Source organism: Drosophila santomea, chromosome 2L (assembly GCF_016746245.2).
Source record: "Drosophila santomea strain STO CAGO 1482 chromosome 2L, Prin_Dsan_1.1, whole genome shotgun sequence".
NCBI classification, from domain to species: domain Eukaryota; kingdom Metazoa; phylum Arthropoda; class Insecta; order Diptera; family Drosophilidae; genus Drosophila; species Drosophila santomea.
In genome coordinates, this window is record NC_053016.2 from 21856326 (window position 1) to 21872620 (window position 16295).

General features: G+C 34.7%; 1 protein-coding gene across 5 annotated transcripts in view; it reads left to right on the forward strand.

Moving 5' to 3' along the window:
* Window positions 1-3033: 3033 nt before the first annotated feature.
* Window positions 3034-16295, forward strand: part of LOC120456148 (rhoGEF domain-containing protein gxcJ) — a 49039-nt gene continuing 35777 nt past the window's right edge. For 4 of the 5 annotated variants that reach the window (XM_039642780.1, XM_039642813.1, XM_039642796.1 and 1 more), the window contains exons 1-2: window positions 3034-4943; window positions 7727-7810. In XM_039642780.1, the coding sequence (XP_039498714.1) occupies window positions 3276-4943; window positions 7727-7810 (1752 nt within the window). In that variant the 5' untranslated portion in view covers window positions 3034-3275. The remainder of the gene's footprint in view (window positions 4944-7726; window positions 7811-16295) is intronic. The other variant, XM_039642789.1, reaches the window with a different exon arrangement.

Sequence of the window (16295 nt, forward strand, 5' to 3'; positions counted from 1 at the left end):
GTCCGTTCTAGCGTCCAATATTGACCAATATTTTAATCAATTTCGATATGATCTAATAAAATATTATTTCAGAATTGATGCCGAAAGAAGTTTTTTTATTGAAATATTCATTTGTTAAAGTCGCCGCTTGAATTAGCTACCGTTAAAATATTTATTTTTAAGTTATTAATTAATAATAACTAATATGTAATATTCGGTACCCACGGAACACCACGGGAAGGCCGTTACAATTGTAATGGGGTCCTATATTATCACTAATTATCGCAATTACTATTCGCGCTTATACTTCTGTACTTTACAAAACTACTTCAATTAAATATGTTTTCGGAGCTCCTGGAGCTCCTGCGTGTAGTCAGCTCTAAGCAAACGGATTAAGAGAAATTAAAATGTAAAACAAAAAAGTTGGCGCGCTTTTTTTCCACCCAAAATAGGGCGTTTTTAAATACATCAAAATAAAATTTAACAAAATAATTTAACTGAATCTTATTTGCATTTTAAATGCAGAAAATGGGTAATTATACCCGTTACTCGTAGAGTAAAAGGGTATACTAGATACCTTGAAAAGTATGTAGCAGGCAGAAGGAAGCATTTCCGACCATATAAAGTATATATATACATATATTCTTGATCACGATCACTAGCCGAGTCCGGCTGTCCGTATGAACGGCAAATATGTTGCCAAATATTTTCACGCCCGCTTTAACGCCGCAAAGCCGCCCAAAAATGCTATGCACACACTTTTACAAAGTGTCTTAAAATTTTTTCTTTTTAATATTATCTATTTTCCAGCTATTTTCTACAGGTATACTAAAAACATTTTGACCACAACATTCAAGCCCACGGTTTTTTTCCATTTCCTCTAGCTGAGTAACGGGTAATACGGCTATAGCGTTCTCTTGTTAAGTTGATTTTATACCCGTTACTCGTAGAGTAAAAGGGTATACTAGATTCGTTGAAAAGTATGTGACAAGCAGAAGGAAGCGTTTCCGACCATATAAAGTATTCTTGATCAGGATCAACAGCCGAGTCGATCTGGCCATGTCCGTCTGTCCGTCCGTCTTTCTGTCCGTATGAACGTCGAGATCTCAGAAACTATAAAAGCTAGAAAGTTGAGATAAACCATGCAGACTCCAGAGACATATACGTAGCGCAAGTTTGTCGATTCATGTTGCCACGCCCACAAACTGTCATGCCCACACTTTTCAAAAATGTTTTGATATTTTTTCATTTTTGCATTAGTCTTATAAATTTCTATCGATTTGCCAAAAAACTTTTTGCCACGCCCACTCTAACGCCCACACACCGCCACAACCTGTCATTGTTGAAATTTCTTCTTCGCACTTCCACTAGCTGAGTAACGGGTATCAGATAGTCGGGGAACTCGACTATAGCGTTCCCCTTTTGTTTTCATACTAGTAATTTGACTAAATAAATATAGTAAATAAATAAAACATATACAAAGAAAATTACTACTGTAATTTAAAAAAAAAAATCCAACAAAAAAAATTACATTTAATAAATAAATAAATATTTCATAGTAAGAAATTAATATTTATAAAATAAATAAATATATGTATGTAAACTGTTTATTGCAAAAATAAACCACAAAATGAACAAAAAATCAAAATAACCACCGAAGAAAGTTTGTCTATTTTTCACACGTCGCAAGCTGAATACTCTAATGACAATTATTCTAATATAAAGTCATATTTGAAAGTTATTATGTATGCACATAGATTGGTCTATTATTTCTATGTTGAATTCGAATAAATGTTATATTAACGCGATGCAAAACTAGAGTTCTTACGTGGTGGCAATTTTTCTATAAATATGGATTTGAAGTCTAAAATGAAGGGCATATTTTGTAATTTTTACAATGCATGAGCATACGTGTGCAGAGCTGCTGGTTCTAGAGCTCTCCGCTCTCTGGCTTTTGAACAAAATTTCGATAGAGTCTGGAGCCAGCTCTGGAGCCAGCACAAAAAGATCGCAAAAGCTTCCTTTTACATGTTACATACTTCTTATCAAATCATGTACATATGCCAATTAGTTAACGAGTAAAGTGTATAAATATAATATTTTGTAATAAATGTTCAGTCTCAACGTAACGCAACGAAACTAAAATGGTTTCCAAAGTCTTAATTTAAAGTTGCTTCTGTCATTAAACCGTATAATATACAAAAAGACATTTGCACTTCACGAAAATAGGCAACTTAAAGCTTATGCGATATAGAATACATATGTACATATATATAGTACAATAATAAATGATATTACGGCCAACATACAGTTTAATCTTGGCCTCGAGCAAAAACTTGCAAAGAAAGCCAACAAGTTGTATCAAACTTGCGGAACAGTCTGTAAAGTTTCTTGCTCCTAACAGAGCTGTTAAACCAAACAGCTTGCGTGTAACTAAGCGTGCTTATCTTAAACACCAAAATGGTACACAAAACTAAAACTTGAATAACTATGTACTTTTACCGATGGGTTATCACCAAAACCCTTGCATGCGATTTTAAAAGTATTGTTACAAGAATGCAAGGCAGACAATTTACTGAGTTCCAATAGAAATAATTAATTAACTAAATTTCAAACTCATGTATACCTTATTTAAAGAAATTTAATTTTTCTCAATTTATAAAATTTTTTTTTGGAACACCAAAAAAAAAATTCTTTAGTAAAAATTAGTTACCATTGGAACAATTTCACCTAAAACCAAGAAAATATTCTCTCGAAAAGTATAGACCAACTATCATATTTTGAAATAAAGTTCTGAAAATTACGAATTCTAACAATTAAAATACACTTTTGTTTAACATTTTCTGAAAATGAATACCCTAACATCAAACGAAATTGGGTCTTTTAAAAAACTCTCTCTTTTCTAACAATCCATCCCGATTAGCGGTTTAGAGAACAGACCGGACTGTAACAGTAGTTTTTAACAGCGCGTTAAAACCTCTCAGTTTCATCGAATCAAACAACTTTATTGAGACCGCAAGCTCTGTTACTGACTTTCGCAGCAACAGTGTAATTTGATCTTTTGATCTATCAACTACGTTGCGTCGCAGTCGGAATGTTTTTAGATTCAAAGACAAGTGCCGGGCTTAAACAAAAGAAACCGTTTTTGATTTTGTTAAATAAATGTGCAATTAAACCCAGCTTCTCTATTTATCAAAAACAAGCGCACCCGATTTGTAAAAATGTTACAACAAAATAATTAGTATAACGCCAGGTGGAAAAAACTTTTTCGTTAATCATAAACCATTTGAGAAGAAATGTCTGTTCCCAAGTGGCAAATGCATCTCAGAGAGATGGAAGAAGATTTAGACTCGCGTAACAGTGCCTATCTACCCAAAATGGAACTGCCCCAGAACAATTATATACAACAAAGCAAGAACGCTGTGATGTACAGGTCGAGCGAGCGTAAAAATACTCGTTTTATAGGAAACCGACGGGCACTAAGAAATCTTTCTCAAGCCGAGCATAGCCATAAAACCGGTCGAAGTCTCTGCCCGAATACCGCTAAGACTGAACCAAAAGTTCAATCTTTGCGACTGGTCTTGACAAAAAGTGAAGAAAATGAGTATATACCAATGCATAAGGAGCAGGACGCTCTTTCAAAATCCTCTTGCGTTTGCCACAATCTAACCATTGCCAACACAGAGGCTGGTGCTAATCTAAATGGTGGTAATCAGGCGTATAGCTTGAATGGCCAATGTGACTATTCGGATTTTCTGACTGCGGCTGGTGGAATTCAATCGCGAGCAGACCGCATCGCACGCATTGAGAGCAGCACCCATTTAAAACCAGAGGCCCAAATTCTTATGCCCGTAACGGAGCTTAACGAAACCCGCTTCGATCAACATGCACCAGACTGGATTTTTAAGAACGCAAGAATTGGGGACATCAGTAAATTAAAAGCTTTTAACTTCGAGTGGCCTCCCGAAGAATATAAGGGCTATATTCTCCAACAGACTACAAAGTTAGATCGTGCGTATATAAAAAATCGGCTACCAGTGATAACCACTGAGAGCAAGATGTCCATGAAAGAAGCAGAACTTTTTCAGGCCAATTATAGCGATACAAAGTACGACTACAATACTTGTTTAAATACCCAAGGCTTACATCAGAATAAAGCAGTACACAATAAAGATTCTTGTAACCAGCAATGCAAACCTTTCTACAACGTGGACTCTGATTATTACGATAATATTCAAAAACTGAAATTGATTAAGGAAAATGAAAGACAAATAAGGGACAATGGGGACCCTAACGATTTGCAGAACTTTTTAAAGAAGAATTTAATTAAAGCTACAACCAATGAATTGCTTAAAGCTGCCGCACAAAAGACAAAAAAGTGTAACATTGACTTAGAGCGCAAATTAATTGATCTGAATATGAGAGAAGAGGATCACAAATCCAATGACAGCGCAAACTCTTACAATAACGATCCTTATCTAGTATCCATGACCAAGATAAATTCTTTTAAATTTATTAGATCATATAATAAGGATTGTAAAACTATATTTCCTACTGGTGAACGCAGCGACCTAAAAGAATTTAGGAAGATAAGGCCACAATCAAGTGACTTATTATCAAGCGCTTCTGTTTCATTGTCTAGTTGCTTAAACCAAGTATCTGTGTGCGATTCCGAAGAAGATTGCTGCGAATGTAATGAATACCAATGTATCGGAACTCCGTTTAACGACCTTTCCAAGGATTGCCTAAATGCAGTGGAAGGTGTTTTTTGGAACACAGCGTATGACGATTTTCAAGAAAACATATCATCAAGCTGTTGCTGCAGCGCGTCTTTTTGTAATGGTGATGGTTGCTCATACTTTGATGAAAGCTTAAGCGTTGACATAAAATCTGAAAACGTACAAAGCCTACACGAGAGCGACGTAGATGAAAAACTTTCACGGAAAACAATTATTTTGGTAAAGGTGAGTCGTATAAATCTGTAAAGCAAGTTTTGCAAAGTAAAGTACGAAGTACAAAGTTCTGTACGAACAAACCAAAAACACACCATAAATGAAATCTTCTCGATATTTATGGGAGTGTAAATTAATTTTGGTGAATGAAAAAGACACTTCTCTGAATTTTTAGAAAAGTGTGCTAAGATATTTTTTTAAAATGTTATATACAACACGTCCATTTTTATTGTCTAACATTATTAGGAAAACGAAATTGGAGTCATAAGAAGAGAAACTTTGATTACGCTTTCTGTTGCTGTTTACTTGCGTTTTAATTGCAGTCTCAGTCAATCCAACAAAAGTGATGAGGATTACCGTTTGTTTTTGTTTTGCGGGCTAATATAATTTTTTTCAGCATTGCAATAGGAAATTGAAATTAACTAAAACAAGAAAGGGAGCTTCGGCTTACATACTCTTAAAGTTTAAATATTAAAATAAAAGAGGGCACAATTTAAGACTGAAAACAACGAAGCTGGGTTTTCTTTTCTATTATTAGAAAAGTTTATGATTAAAAACATCGAGTGTACCATTTCTTTGTGGGCGTTAGAGTGGGCGTGGCAACATGAATCGACAAACTTGCGCTGCTTCTACGTCTCTGGAGTCTGTATGCTTAATCTCAACTTTCTAGCTTTTGTAGTTCCTGAGATCACAGCGTTCATACGGACAGACAGACGGACGGACAGACGGACATGGCCAGATCGACTCGGCTATTGATCCTGATCAAGAATATATATACTTTATATGGTCGGAAACGCTTCCCTCTGCCTGTTACATACTTTTCAACGAATCTAGTATACATTTTTACCAAAGACATTATAATAATGTCTTATTCCAATGTCTTTGCTTTTACTCTACGAGTAACGGGTATAAAAATGTTTTAATTCTGTTTTCATTAGTATTTGTATTGTTAATTTTGATTGATAAGCCGCACAAACGAAAAAAAATTTGAAAATTTCTTTCTGAGTTACAGTTATCAAAAGCCAAGTATAAATATTCTACGCCTACAAGCCTCTCCGTTTTAAAGCTAATATGGGTATCGGGTATAAACCCTGAATAAGAATATGTATGTATACTTTATATGGTCGGAAACGCGTCCCTCTATACTTTTCAACAAATCTAGCATGCCCTTTTACTCTACCAGTGGACAAAATTAACTAATGGGCGTGTCCGACCATATAAAGTACATATATATATTCATCAGGAGTTGATATGCCAAGTCGATATGGCCATGTCTGTCTGTCCGTATGAACGTCGAAATCTTAGGAACTACAAAAGCTAGAAAATTGAGACTAAACATACCGACTCCAGAGACATAGACGCAGCGCAAGTTTGTTGACTTATGTTGTTACTCCCACTCAAAAGCCCACAAACCGCCCAACACTGCCACGCCCACACTTTTGAAAATTGTTTTGATATTTTTTAATTTTTTTATTAGTTTTGTAAATTTTTATCGATTTGCCAAAAAATTTTTTTGCCACGAACACTCAAACGCCCGCAAACCGCCAAAAACTGTCAGTGTTGAAGACTCTCCTTCGCACTTCCACTAGTTGAGTAACGGGTATCAGATAGTCGGGGAAATTTCTCGTAAATTTCTATCGATATGCCAAAGAGTTGTTTGCTACGCCCACAAACCGCCTACATCTACCACGCCCACACTTTAAAAAAATTATTTAATATTTTTTTATTGTTTTGTTAGTCTTCTAAATTTTTATCGATTTGACAAAAATTCCAGCCCCCACAAACATCAATTTTGAAAAAATTCTTCGTTTTTCTGCATTTGTATTTATTTATTTTTCTATTTTTACCGATATTCCAGAAAATGTTGAAATAGTCGGGTACCTCGATTATAGCAATATCTGTTCTTTTTATACCCGTTACTCGTAGAGTAAAAGGGTATACTAGATTCGTTGAAAAGTATGTAACAGGCAGAAGGAAGCGTTTCCGACCATAGAAAGTATATATATTCTTGATCAGGATCAATAGCCGAGTCGATATGACCATGTCCGTCTGTCCGTCTGTCTGTCTGTCTGTCTGTCCGTATGAACGCTGAGATCTCAGGAACTACAAAAGCTAGAAAAATGAGATTAAGCATGCAGACTCCAGAGACATAGACGCAGCGCAAGTTTGTCGATTCATGATGCCACGCACACTCTAACGCCCACAAACCGCCCAAAACTGCCACGCCCACACTTTTGAAAAATATTTTCATATTTTTTCATTTTTGTATTAGTCTTATTATTTTCTATCCTTTTTCCAAAAAACTTTTTGCCACGCCCACTCTAACGCCCACAAACCGCCCAAAGCTGCTACGCCCACACTTTTGGAAAATGTTTTGATATTTTTTCATTTTTGTGTTGGTCTTGTAAATTTCTATCGATTTGCCAAAAAACTTTCTGCCACGCCCACTATTACGCCTACAAACCGCCAAAAGCTGTGTTTAAGACTCTCCTTCTCCCTTCCACTAGCTGAGTAACGGGTATCATATAGTCGGGGAACTCGACTATAGCGTTCTCTTGTTTTTTTTAGTATTGTACTGGCAATTATAATAGGTATGCCAAAAGAATTTTTAAAATGTCTCCCTCGCACTCCCACTATCTGAGAAACGGGCATTTGATAGTCAAGGAACTCGAATATAGTGTTCTTTCTTGTTTTTAATATATAAAATAATTATATTATATGTATAAAGTTATATATTAGCTTATATAAGCTTGCTTTTCTTTGAGTTTAATTTTTATTTTATTTTGCATGCTAAGGGTATCCATGATTTAACACAAGGAAGCAGCGGTGGCCCCACATATTTGAACGACTCTTTAAACCATCTTCCAAAAAATCCACAGGTAATTAACCTTTTTTTGTTTAGATAATTTTTATAATTTAACTATAATAAGATTGCAAATAAAGCCAATGTTTATATTTGTTAAGTTGCACTTAAAACTACCCGCGGGATTTCGTCTTACATCTCAAATGTGTATTTGTGTTGGCCTTAATTGTGCATTGTAGCCTAAATTGGCAAAACAAAAATTAAAACAAAACAAGAGAGAACGCTATAGTCGAGTTCCCCGACTATCTGATACCCGTTACTCAGCTAGTGATAGTGCGAAGGAGGTCTTCTACACTGACAGTTTTTGGCGGTTTGTGGGCGTTAGAGTGGGCGTGGCAAAAAGTTTTTTGGCAAATCGATAAAAATTTACAACACCAATACAAAAATGAAAAAATATTAAAACATTTTTCAAAAGTGTGGGCGTGGCAGTTTTTAGAGGTTTGTGGGCGTTAGAGTAAGCATGGCAGCATGATTCGACAAACTTGCGCTGCGTCTATGTTCCTGGAGTCTGTATGCTTAATCTCAACTTTCTAGCTTTTGTAGTTCCTGAGATCTCGACGTTCATACGGACAGACAGACGGACAAACGGACAGACGGACAGACGGACGGACGGATAGACGGACGGACAGACGGACATGGCCAAATCGACTCGGCTACTGATCCTGATCAAGAAAATATATACTTTATATGGTCGGAAACGCTTCCTTCCGCCTGTTACATACTTTTCAACGAATCTAGTATACCCTTTTACTCTACGAGTAACGGGTATAAAAATTATAAACATTTCTCAAGAAAGTATTAACATTTCCCAAAATTGTGAGCAGTTTTTGGCGGTTTGTGGGCGTTATGTCTCTGGAACCATGCAAATTAAAATTGATGTTAAAAAATTATTTAAAAAAATATTTTATTTTTATATTTTAATACATTTATTGGTGATAAAATTTTTCACTTAAACAATATTACAAGACACTATTATCTGATTTTATTTTCGATCGTTCTCGATCCGATCCCGAAACAGACTGACTCTTAGATTCTAAATCCTGATCCATTCAACCTCGGCCAGAAGCTTTTCTTTGGAAACTTCTTGAACTTTCAATTATGTTTAGAATAAAAGCTTGATGCTGAAATTATTTCTCTGCATTGTGAAATTCAATTATGCTGACCGATGCAGTTTGATTGAAGCGCAATAAGTTGACCATGGTTTGGTCTCCAAGCGGAAGCTGCGTTTTTTTTGGAGTTTGATTGTTTATCTTAGCGGGTAGCTAAGTGCTGGCAAGGGCAATGACAAAAACAAAGACAAAGGAAATGCCGCCTAGATTGAAATTTAGAATTTGTTTATAAACTGGGATAGAGTGCTATGTTTACGGGTTGGATAACTCTCCCCCTTCTAAAATGACGCGTCCCGCTTCATTAAGAATTTCGTTTAAACGTTCATTTAATTCTGTTAAAAATACTTCCTCATTATTTGGTTTTTCTAGTTCTGGCCGTTTTTGTTTGGTTACAAATAAAGAATATCTGAATTTTACTATTACAAATACAAAATGAATAAAATTAATAATATGAAAGAAAGTGATATCTTGGTATTACTTATTTTAATGAAGGGATTTAAAATGTTTATATTATCTAGAGAGAGTTCCGAGTTATTGGACAATATGTTATCGGATATTTCATAATCTGTAAAATGGTTTGTGGTTATGTATTCAAGAATTTTACTTTCTAAATTGGTATATGAAATGTTGTTTATTGTGGTTGTTCCGTTAAATGTTATTAGAAATGACCCATTTAAGTGGGAGTTGTTAACAATATTGTAACCATTTATAAAAATGGCACCATCTTGGATGATATCTATTTCCTTATTTTTTTCCCTTATTTTCTTACAAGTGGATTTTTCTCCATTTAATAATTTGGTAAAACAGGTTTTTTCCTTACTTATAGTACAGTAATTGTTAAAAAGTTCGGTCTTAAATGTAGACATTTCATAATATGTATTGTCGCATTTTGCGACTTGATTGCTTATTACTAGTTTTCCATCGCCTTTTGAAATCGCTCTAGCATAGTATATTTCGCATCTGTTATAAACTATAGGGTATTTTACATAAATTATTAAGAGTTCTTTATGTAATACGATTTTGAACACAGAGATATCCATTAGGTCTGCAATGATTACTGGTCTTAATTCGTGACTTAATATTTCTTTTATTTCTTCATGGTTTAAAATTTTAGTATTAAAGACATCAATTTTAGCTAATGTGATAGTATCGATTAAATGTTGCAAGTCAAATGTTAAAAGTTTTAGGCGATGTTTTCTTAATGGTAAATCTTGGTCCATAAATACATGTTTAAAATCATCAGAAAAAGATTCTATTTCTTTAAACAATTTGGAATTGATAATAAATTGTTTGTTATTATTTTCTATTAAGTCATTGATTGTATTTTGAATTTTGACGAAGTCGTCATGATCCGGAGTTCCAGCTAACCACTTCCACACGGTGCCTAATTCATTAATTCCCCTTTTGGATCTAGATGATATTAACTGTGATAAAATTAGTTCGATAACTTCTAAGTCGTATGTGATTTCCCATTGTGATCTTTTGTTAGTGTCTCTCTTTATGTTTTCTGATTCAACATTGATTATTTCTTTATAAAAACTTAAATTGGTTACGTGGAATAAATCGCTATAGGATTCGTAAGTAAGAACATCCTTTTTGTCTTTGAACAGGAAAAATTCGTGATTGGAGTAATCAATTATTTCTGAAGTGGCTATCATTACGAATGGTATTAGAAGTAACAAGAAATGCATTGTCTGTAAATTTAAAAGAAATATAATATTTGTTAAAACTTAATATTGTCTTTGTGAATAGTTCTGTTTCTACTATTGATTACCATTTTGTTAGGTAGGTTTTCCTTAACAATCTGCTTTTTATACCCGTTACTCGTAGAGTAAAAGGGTATACTAGATTCGTTGAAAAGTATGTAACAGGCAGAAGGAAGCGTTTCCGACCATATAAAGTATATATATTCTTGATCAGGATCAATAGCCGAGTCGATCTGGCCATGTCCGTCTGTCCGTCCGTCTGTCCGTCTGTCCGTCTGTCCGTCTGTCCGTCCGTCTGTCCGTCTGTCTGTCCGTATGAACGTCGAGATCTCAGGAACTACAAAAGCTACAAAGTTGAGATTAAGCATACAGACTCCAGAGACATAGAAGCAGCGCAAGTTTGTCGATTCATGTTGCCACGCCCACTCTAACGCCCACAAACCGCCCAAAACTGCCACGCCCACACTTTTGAAAAATGTTTTGATATTTTTTCATTTTTGTATTAGTCTTCTAAATTTCTATCGATTTGCCAAAAAACTTTCTGCCACGCCCACTATAACGCCCACAAACCGCCCAAAGCTGCTACGCCCACACTTTTGAAAAATGTTTTGATATTTTTTCATTTTTGTATTAGTCTTGTAAATTTCTACCGATTTGCCAAAAAACTTTCTGCCACGCCCACTATAACGCCTACAAACCGCCAAAAACTGTGTTTAAGACTCTCCTTCTCCCTTCCACTAGCTGAGTAACGGGTATCAGATAGTCGGGGAACTCGACTATAGCGTTCTCTCTTGTTATATCTTGTTTTTAGCTTATTTCTTTCCCCATGTTTTTTTTCATAAACAACCTGTCCTACATGATATTCTTTTTCTTTACGACCTTCATTATGTGTTTCTAACATTTTTTCCTGAGTGTTCTTTAGAATGTTTGGAATGTTTTTGTGTTCAATTTTATTATAGAGAATATCAAAAGGTTTTTAGTTTGTTGTAGAATGAATACTCTGATTGAAGTCTTTTGCGGCTCTAATAATTATTTCAGAATAGTCAATGAGATTAAATTCTTCTTTTATGCAACGAGCTAATTCTGTTAATGTCAATTGTGCCCTTTCAATTTGTCCGTTCGAGGTACTGTGTCTGGGGTCTGCGTAATGTAGAGTTAAACCACATCTTTGTGCAAAGGATTTAAATTGAGCAGAGGTAAAGCTCGGTTCATTATCGGTCATAATTACTTTGGCGTGTGGAAATTGTTGAAGTAATTCCATTACTTTATTCTCGATGTTTAGTTTATTTTGAATTTCTTTTACTACTAGGAATTTTGAATATGCGTCAATACAAGTTAAGAAAATAAGATTCTGCGCGTAATAAATATCGATGTGTAAATTTTCTCCCTCTTTAGTTGGGATAGGAGCTTCCCCAATAGGGATTTTAATTGGATGCCTGTTATATTTATTTTCATTGCAAATTGTACAATTTTTTATGTATTCCCTTAATTTGGTAAGTAAATTTGGCCAATAATATAATCTATTGATTTGTTTGTAGTTTTCGTCTAGTCCTCTATGAGCTCGACAATGTGTTTCTTCTATTATAATCGCCCTATCTTCATTTTTTTCCACGTCTTGTAGAAATATTTTAGTAAAAAGAAATTGGTTAGTAAAGTTATTTTTTAAAGGTAATTGAATATGATAAAGATCTTCTAAAGTGCAATGAATTCCTACCGTTATGTTTGGTGGTAGATATTCCCTTAATATTGTTATTAAATTTTCTGGCGTATCATATTTGATTATATGTCTTGTCAAAAACTTTCAATGACTCATGTATTGTATACACCTTCCCGTTGTTAATAACAGTTGTTGTTGAAACTGATTTAACGGTTTACGGGTCTCTTGTATTACATTTTCAAAACTACTTTCGGCAGAATGCTGTGTATTTTGATCTGAGCTTGATTGTTCTATATCGCTGTCTGTAAGGTTATTTAATTTTATTCGAGATAATACGTCAGCGACGACATTTGTTGTTCCGGGCTTATATACTATTTTTGGGGTGAAACTTTCTATAAAAGAATACCATCTTTTCATTTCTATCCGAGATTGTAAAAGATAAAGATTGATGGTCTGTTTGTATTTCTATACCGATTACTCCATATAAATAATTTTAAGAGCCCAAACTATGGCTAACAATTCTTTTTTATTTGTGGCGTAGAGTTGTTCGGTTTTATTTAAAGTTTTGGATATGAAAGTAATTGGTTCATTATCCTGTGATAATACCGCTCCGATAGCTACATCTGTTGCGTCTGTTGTCATCCAGTGAGTCCTAGGAAACTTCGAAGTTCTCTAATGTTTTTTGGAATCGGATACTTCATAATTGTAGAAGATTTTTCAGGATCCGTTTTAATTACATTGTGAGAAACGATATAACCAAGAAATGCTGTTTCTAATTTCAACGTCGGAGTGATCAGGATTTTTTGATCCCAAGCTTTTTGATTGTAATTTGACGGAAATAACATCGTCGGCGCGTTCAGGATTTTTATTTCCCAAACTTTTCAATTTTAAATTGACGGAATTAACATCGTCTGCGCGTTCATGATTTTTATTTCCCAAACTATATAAACTTCCTTCAGCAATTACTGATTCCTGTTCATACTCTCTTTGAGTATCGAAGTATTTTTATACCCGTTACTCGTAGAGTAAAAGGGTATACTAGATTCGTTGAAAAGTATGTAACAGGCAGAAGGAAGCGTTTCCGACCATATAAAGTATATATAGGGTGTTTTTTTTAGAGGTATAGAACTTTAAATTGCAATAAAACAACGATGGATTATTCGATTGACATGAATTTTATTGACATGAAAGATAATCTTGTGGCATTACATTTTAAATATGATTTCTGGCATATGACCGCCACGGCTGGCTCGGATGTAGTCCAATCTGGACGTCCAATTTGCAATGACTTTTTCCAATATTTGGCCGTATATCGGCAATAACACGGCGAATGTTGTCTTCCAAATGGTTTAGCGTTTGTGGCTTATCCGCATAGACCAATGACTTTACATAGCCCCACAAAAAGTAGTCTAGCGGTGTTAAATCACAAGATCTTGGAGGCTTATGAAAAATCGGGAACAACAGCAATCTCGTTTTGGGCCCATTCGACGAATCTACGCCTTGCTTGATGATCGTTTGGTTTCAATTCTTGCACGAGTTGGATTTTGTAAGCACGCATGACGAATTGCCAAACCAAACTGAGAATAAATCACTTGACAGCTGTTAAATCGGTCGCCATCTTGAACAGTAATGCCAACTTAAAGTTCTATACCTCTAAAAAAAACACCCGTTATATTCTTGATCAGGATCAGTAGCCGAGTCGATCTGGCCATGTCCGTCTGTCCGTCCGTCTGTCTGTCCGTCTGTCCGTATGAACGTCGAGATCTCAGGAACTACAAAAGCTAGAAAGTTGAGATCAAGCATACAGACTCCAGGGACATAGCAGCGCAAGTTTGTCGATTCAGGTTGCCACGCCCACTCTAACGCCCACAAACCGCCCAAAACTGCCACGCCCACATTTTTGAAAAATGTTTTAATATTTTTTCATTTTTGTATTGGTCTTGTAAATTTCTATCGATTTGCAAAAAAACTTTTGGCCACGCCCACTCTAACGCCCACAAACCGCCAAAAACTGTCCTTCGCACTTACACTAGCTGAGTAACGGGTATCAGATAGTCGGGGAACTCGACTATAGCGTTCTCTCTTGTTTTATAATATACTCTTTCAACGGAAGAGTATTGTTATCCCCAATTAAACACAATTCGTGTTTTTCTTCACTGACTTTGTATAGAAATTTTTCTTGTACCCCGTTATATTCCAAGATGCCTTTTTCCATATCTAGTTTAGCACCTATTCTTCTTAATAAGTTGATCCCAATTAATAGATCGGATTCTAGAACTTCGATTTCATAAAATAAATATCTAACACCATATATATTTATCATATGATAATATTTTATTATTGAATGCCCGTGGACTGTGGATATTCTTTTATATATTGATAGTTCATTTTTGTTTTCGTAAATTCCCTTTTTAATATAACAGGCCGTGGCCCCTGTGTCGATTAATATATTTAGTTCCCTTTTTGTTTTTCTATCCACCCTTATTATATGAGGCATTCCTCTGTTGGTCGCTGGTCTAAAAAATTGTCCTCCTTAATGTTGGTACCCTCATAGTTTTTTGAGCTGGTTGAATAACTGACCCAGTTGATTCCCTTTTTAATGGGACTTGCAGTTCAGTTTTTTGTGTTTGGGTTTGATTATAATTATTTCTTTGCAAAAAATTATTATAATTCTGCCTGTTATTATTGTACCTGTTATAATTGTTATTCGGACGATTGTAGTTATTATTCGGACGATTGTAGTTATTATTCGGACGATTTCGAATCCTAATGGTGCTATCAACTTCCATAGGTGCTGGTGTGGGTTGATCTTTGGAATTGTAGTTAAAATTCCGATTGTTGTTTTGTCCACAGTTACCGTTTTGTGGCCAATTATTATTCATTCTATTTGAAGTGTTGTTATTCTGTCTAGAATTTACTGGGTTAAATCTAAGGTTATTTCGCTGATTTTTATTTTCATTTTTGAACCCATAATACCTATTTGCGAATTGGGCTCGAAAGTTATTTGATTCTAATTCTTGGCACTTAGCCAAAGCGTTCGGCAAGTCTGGTGGGTTTAGAGAAAATAGTGTTTCTGAGATTGAACCGTTCAATCCAGAAATAAAAATTCTAAGAGCGTTGCTATCCCTTCAATTTTTCTGGTTACCTCACTCAATTGTACACTTATTAATCGGTTAATTAATTCCATCGTCAGATTGCTGGCGTTGGATATCCCGCCCGCAGAGAGGATTGGTGCTGAACCTCCGGTTGCCATTGTTAAATTTAAATCTTCCAAACTTTTTATTAAATTTTCCAGATTGTTTTCCTATATTAATGGTTTAAATAGATTTAAAATTTTTTTATTTTTTTTTTTTTACACTTTATAGTTTTTATTAAATTGTTTTATTGTTAAATTAAATTGTTTAAAGACTTAATATTATTTTATTCTGCTGACGATACTTTCCGTTGTATTCTTCCTTTAGTTTAGTTGTCCTGATTATTTTCTGTTGGGGTCTTCCTTCAAAAAATTTTTTGTATTCAGCAGTGGCGGGGGATGACTCTGCTCTTCCTTCCTTCTTGGTGTTGATTTATTATTATATTTTTTTGAATATTTTGGTTATAGTTTTTGGTTTGGTTTCATTTCTTTTTGTTGTTGAGTTCTGGTTTTGTAGAGTTCTGTTTTTATTGAGTTCTGTTTAGTATCGTGTTCTTGTAATTTGTATTAAGTATTCAGTACACCTTTTTATTTTTTTTAACTTCTTAATCGGATTATTGCATTAATTAATTTCCAATTAAGTTTTTCCACGATTACTGTCACAGTAGTTAGATGTCGTTGGATTAATGAGGATGTTTTAATTTTTCCTCTAAAAATATGGGTGGTTGGGTTGGCGGCGCGAGTTCCGTTTTATATTTAACTTATTATCGTTAATATTTATTTAGAACTTTTAAATGACACCGCCCCACGTTGGGCGCCAATTAAAATTGATGTTAAAAAATTATTTAAAAAAATATTTTATTTTTATATTTTAATACATTTATTGGTGATAAACT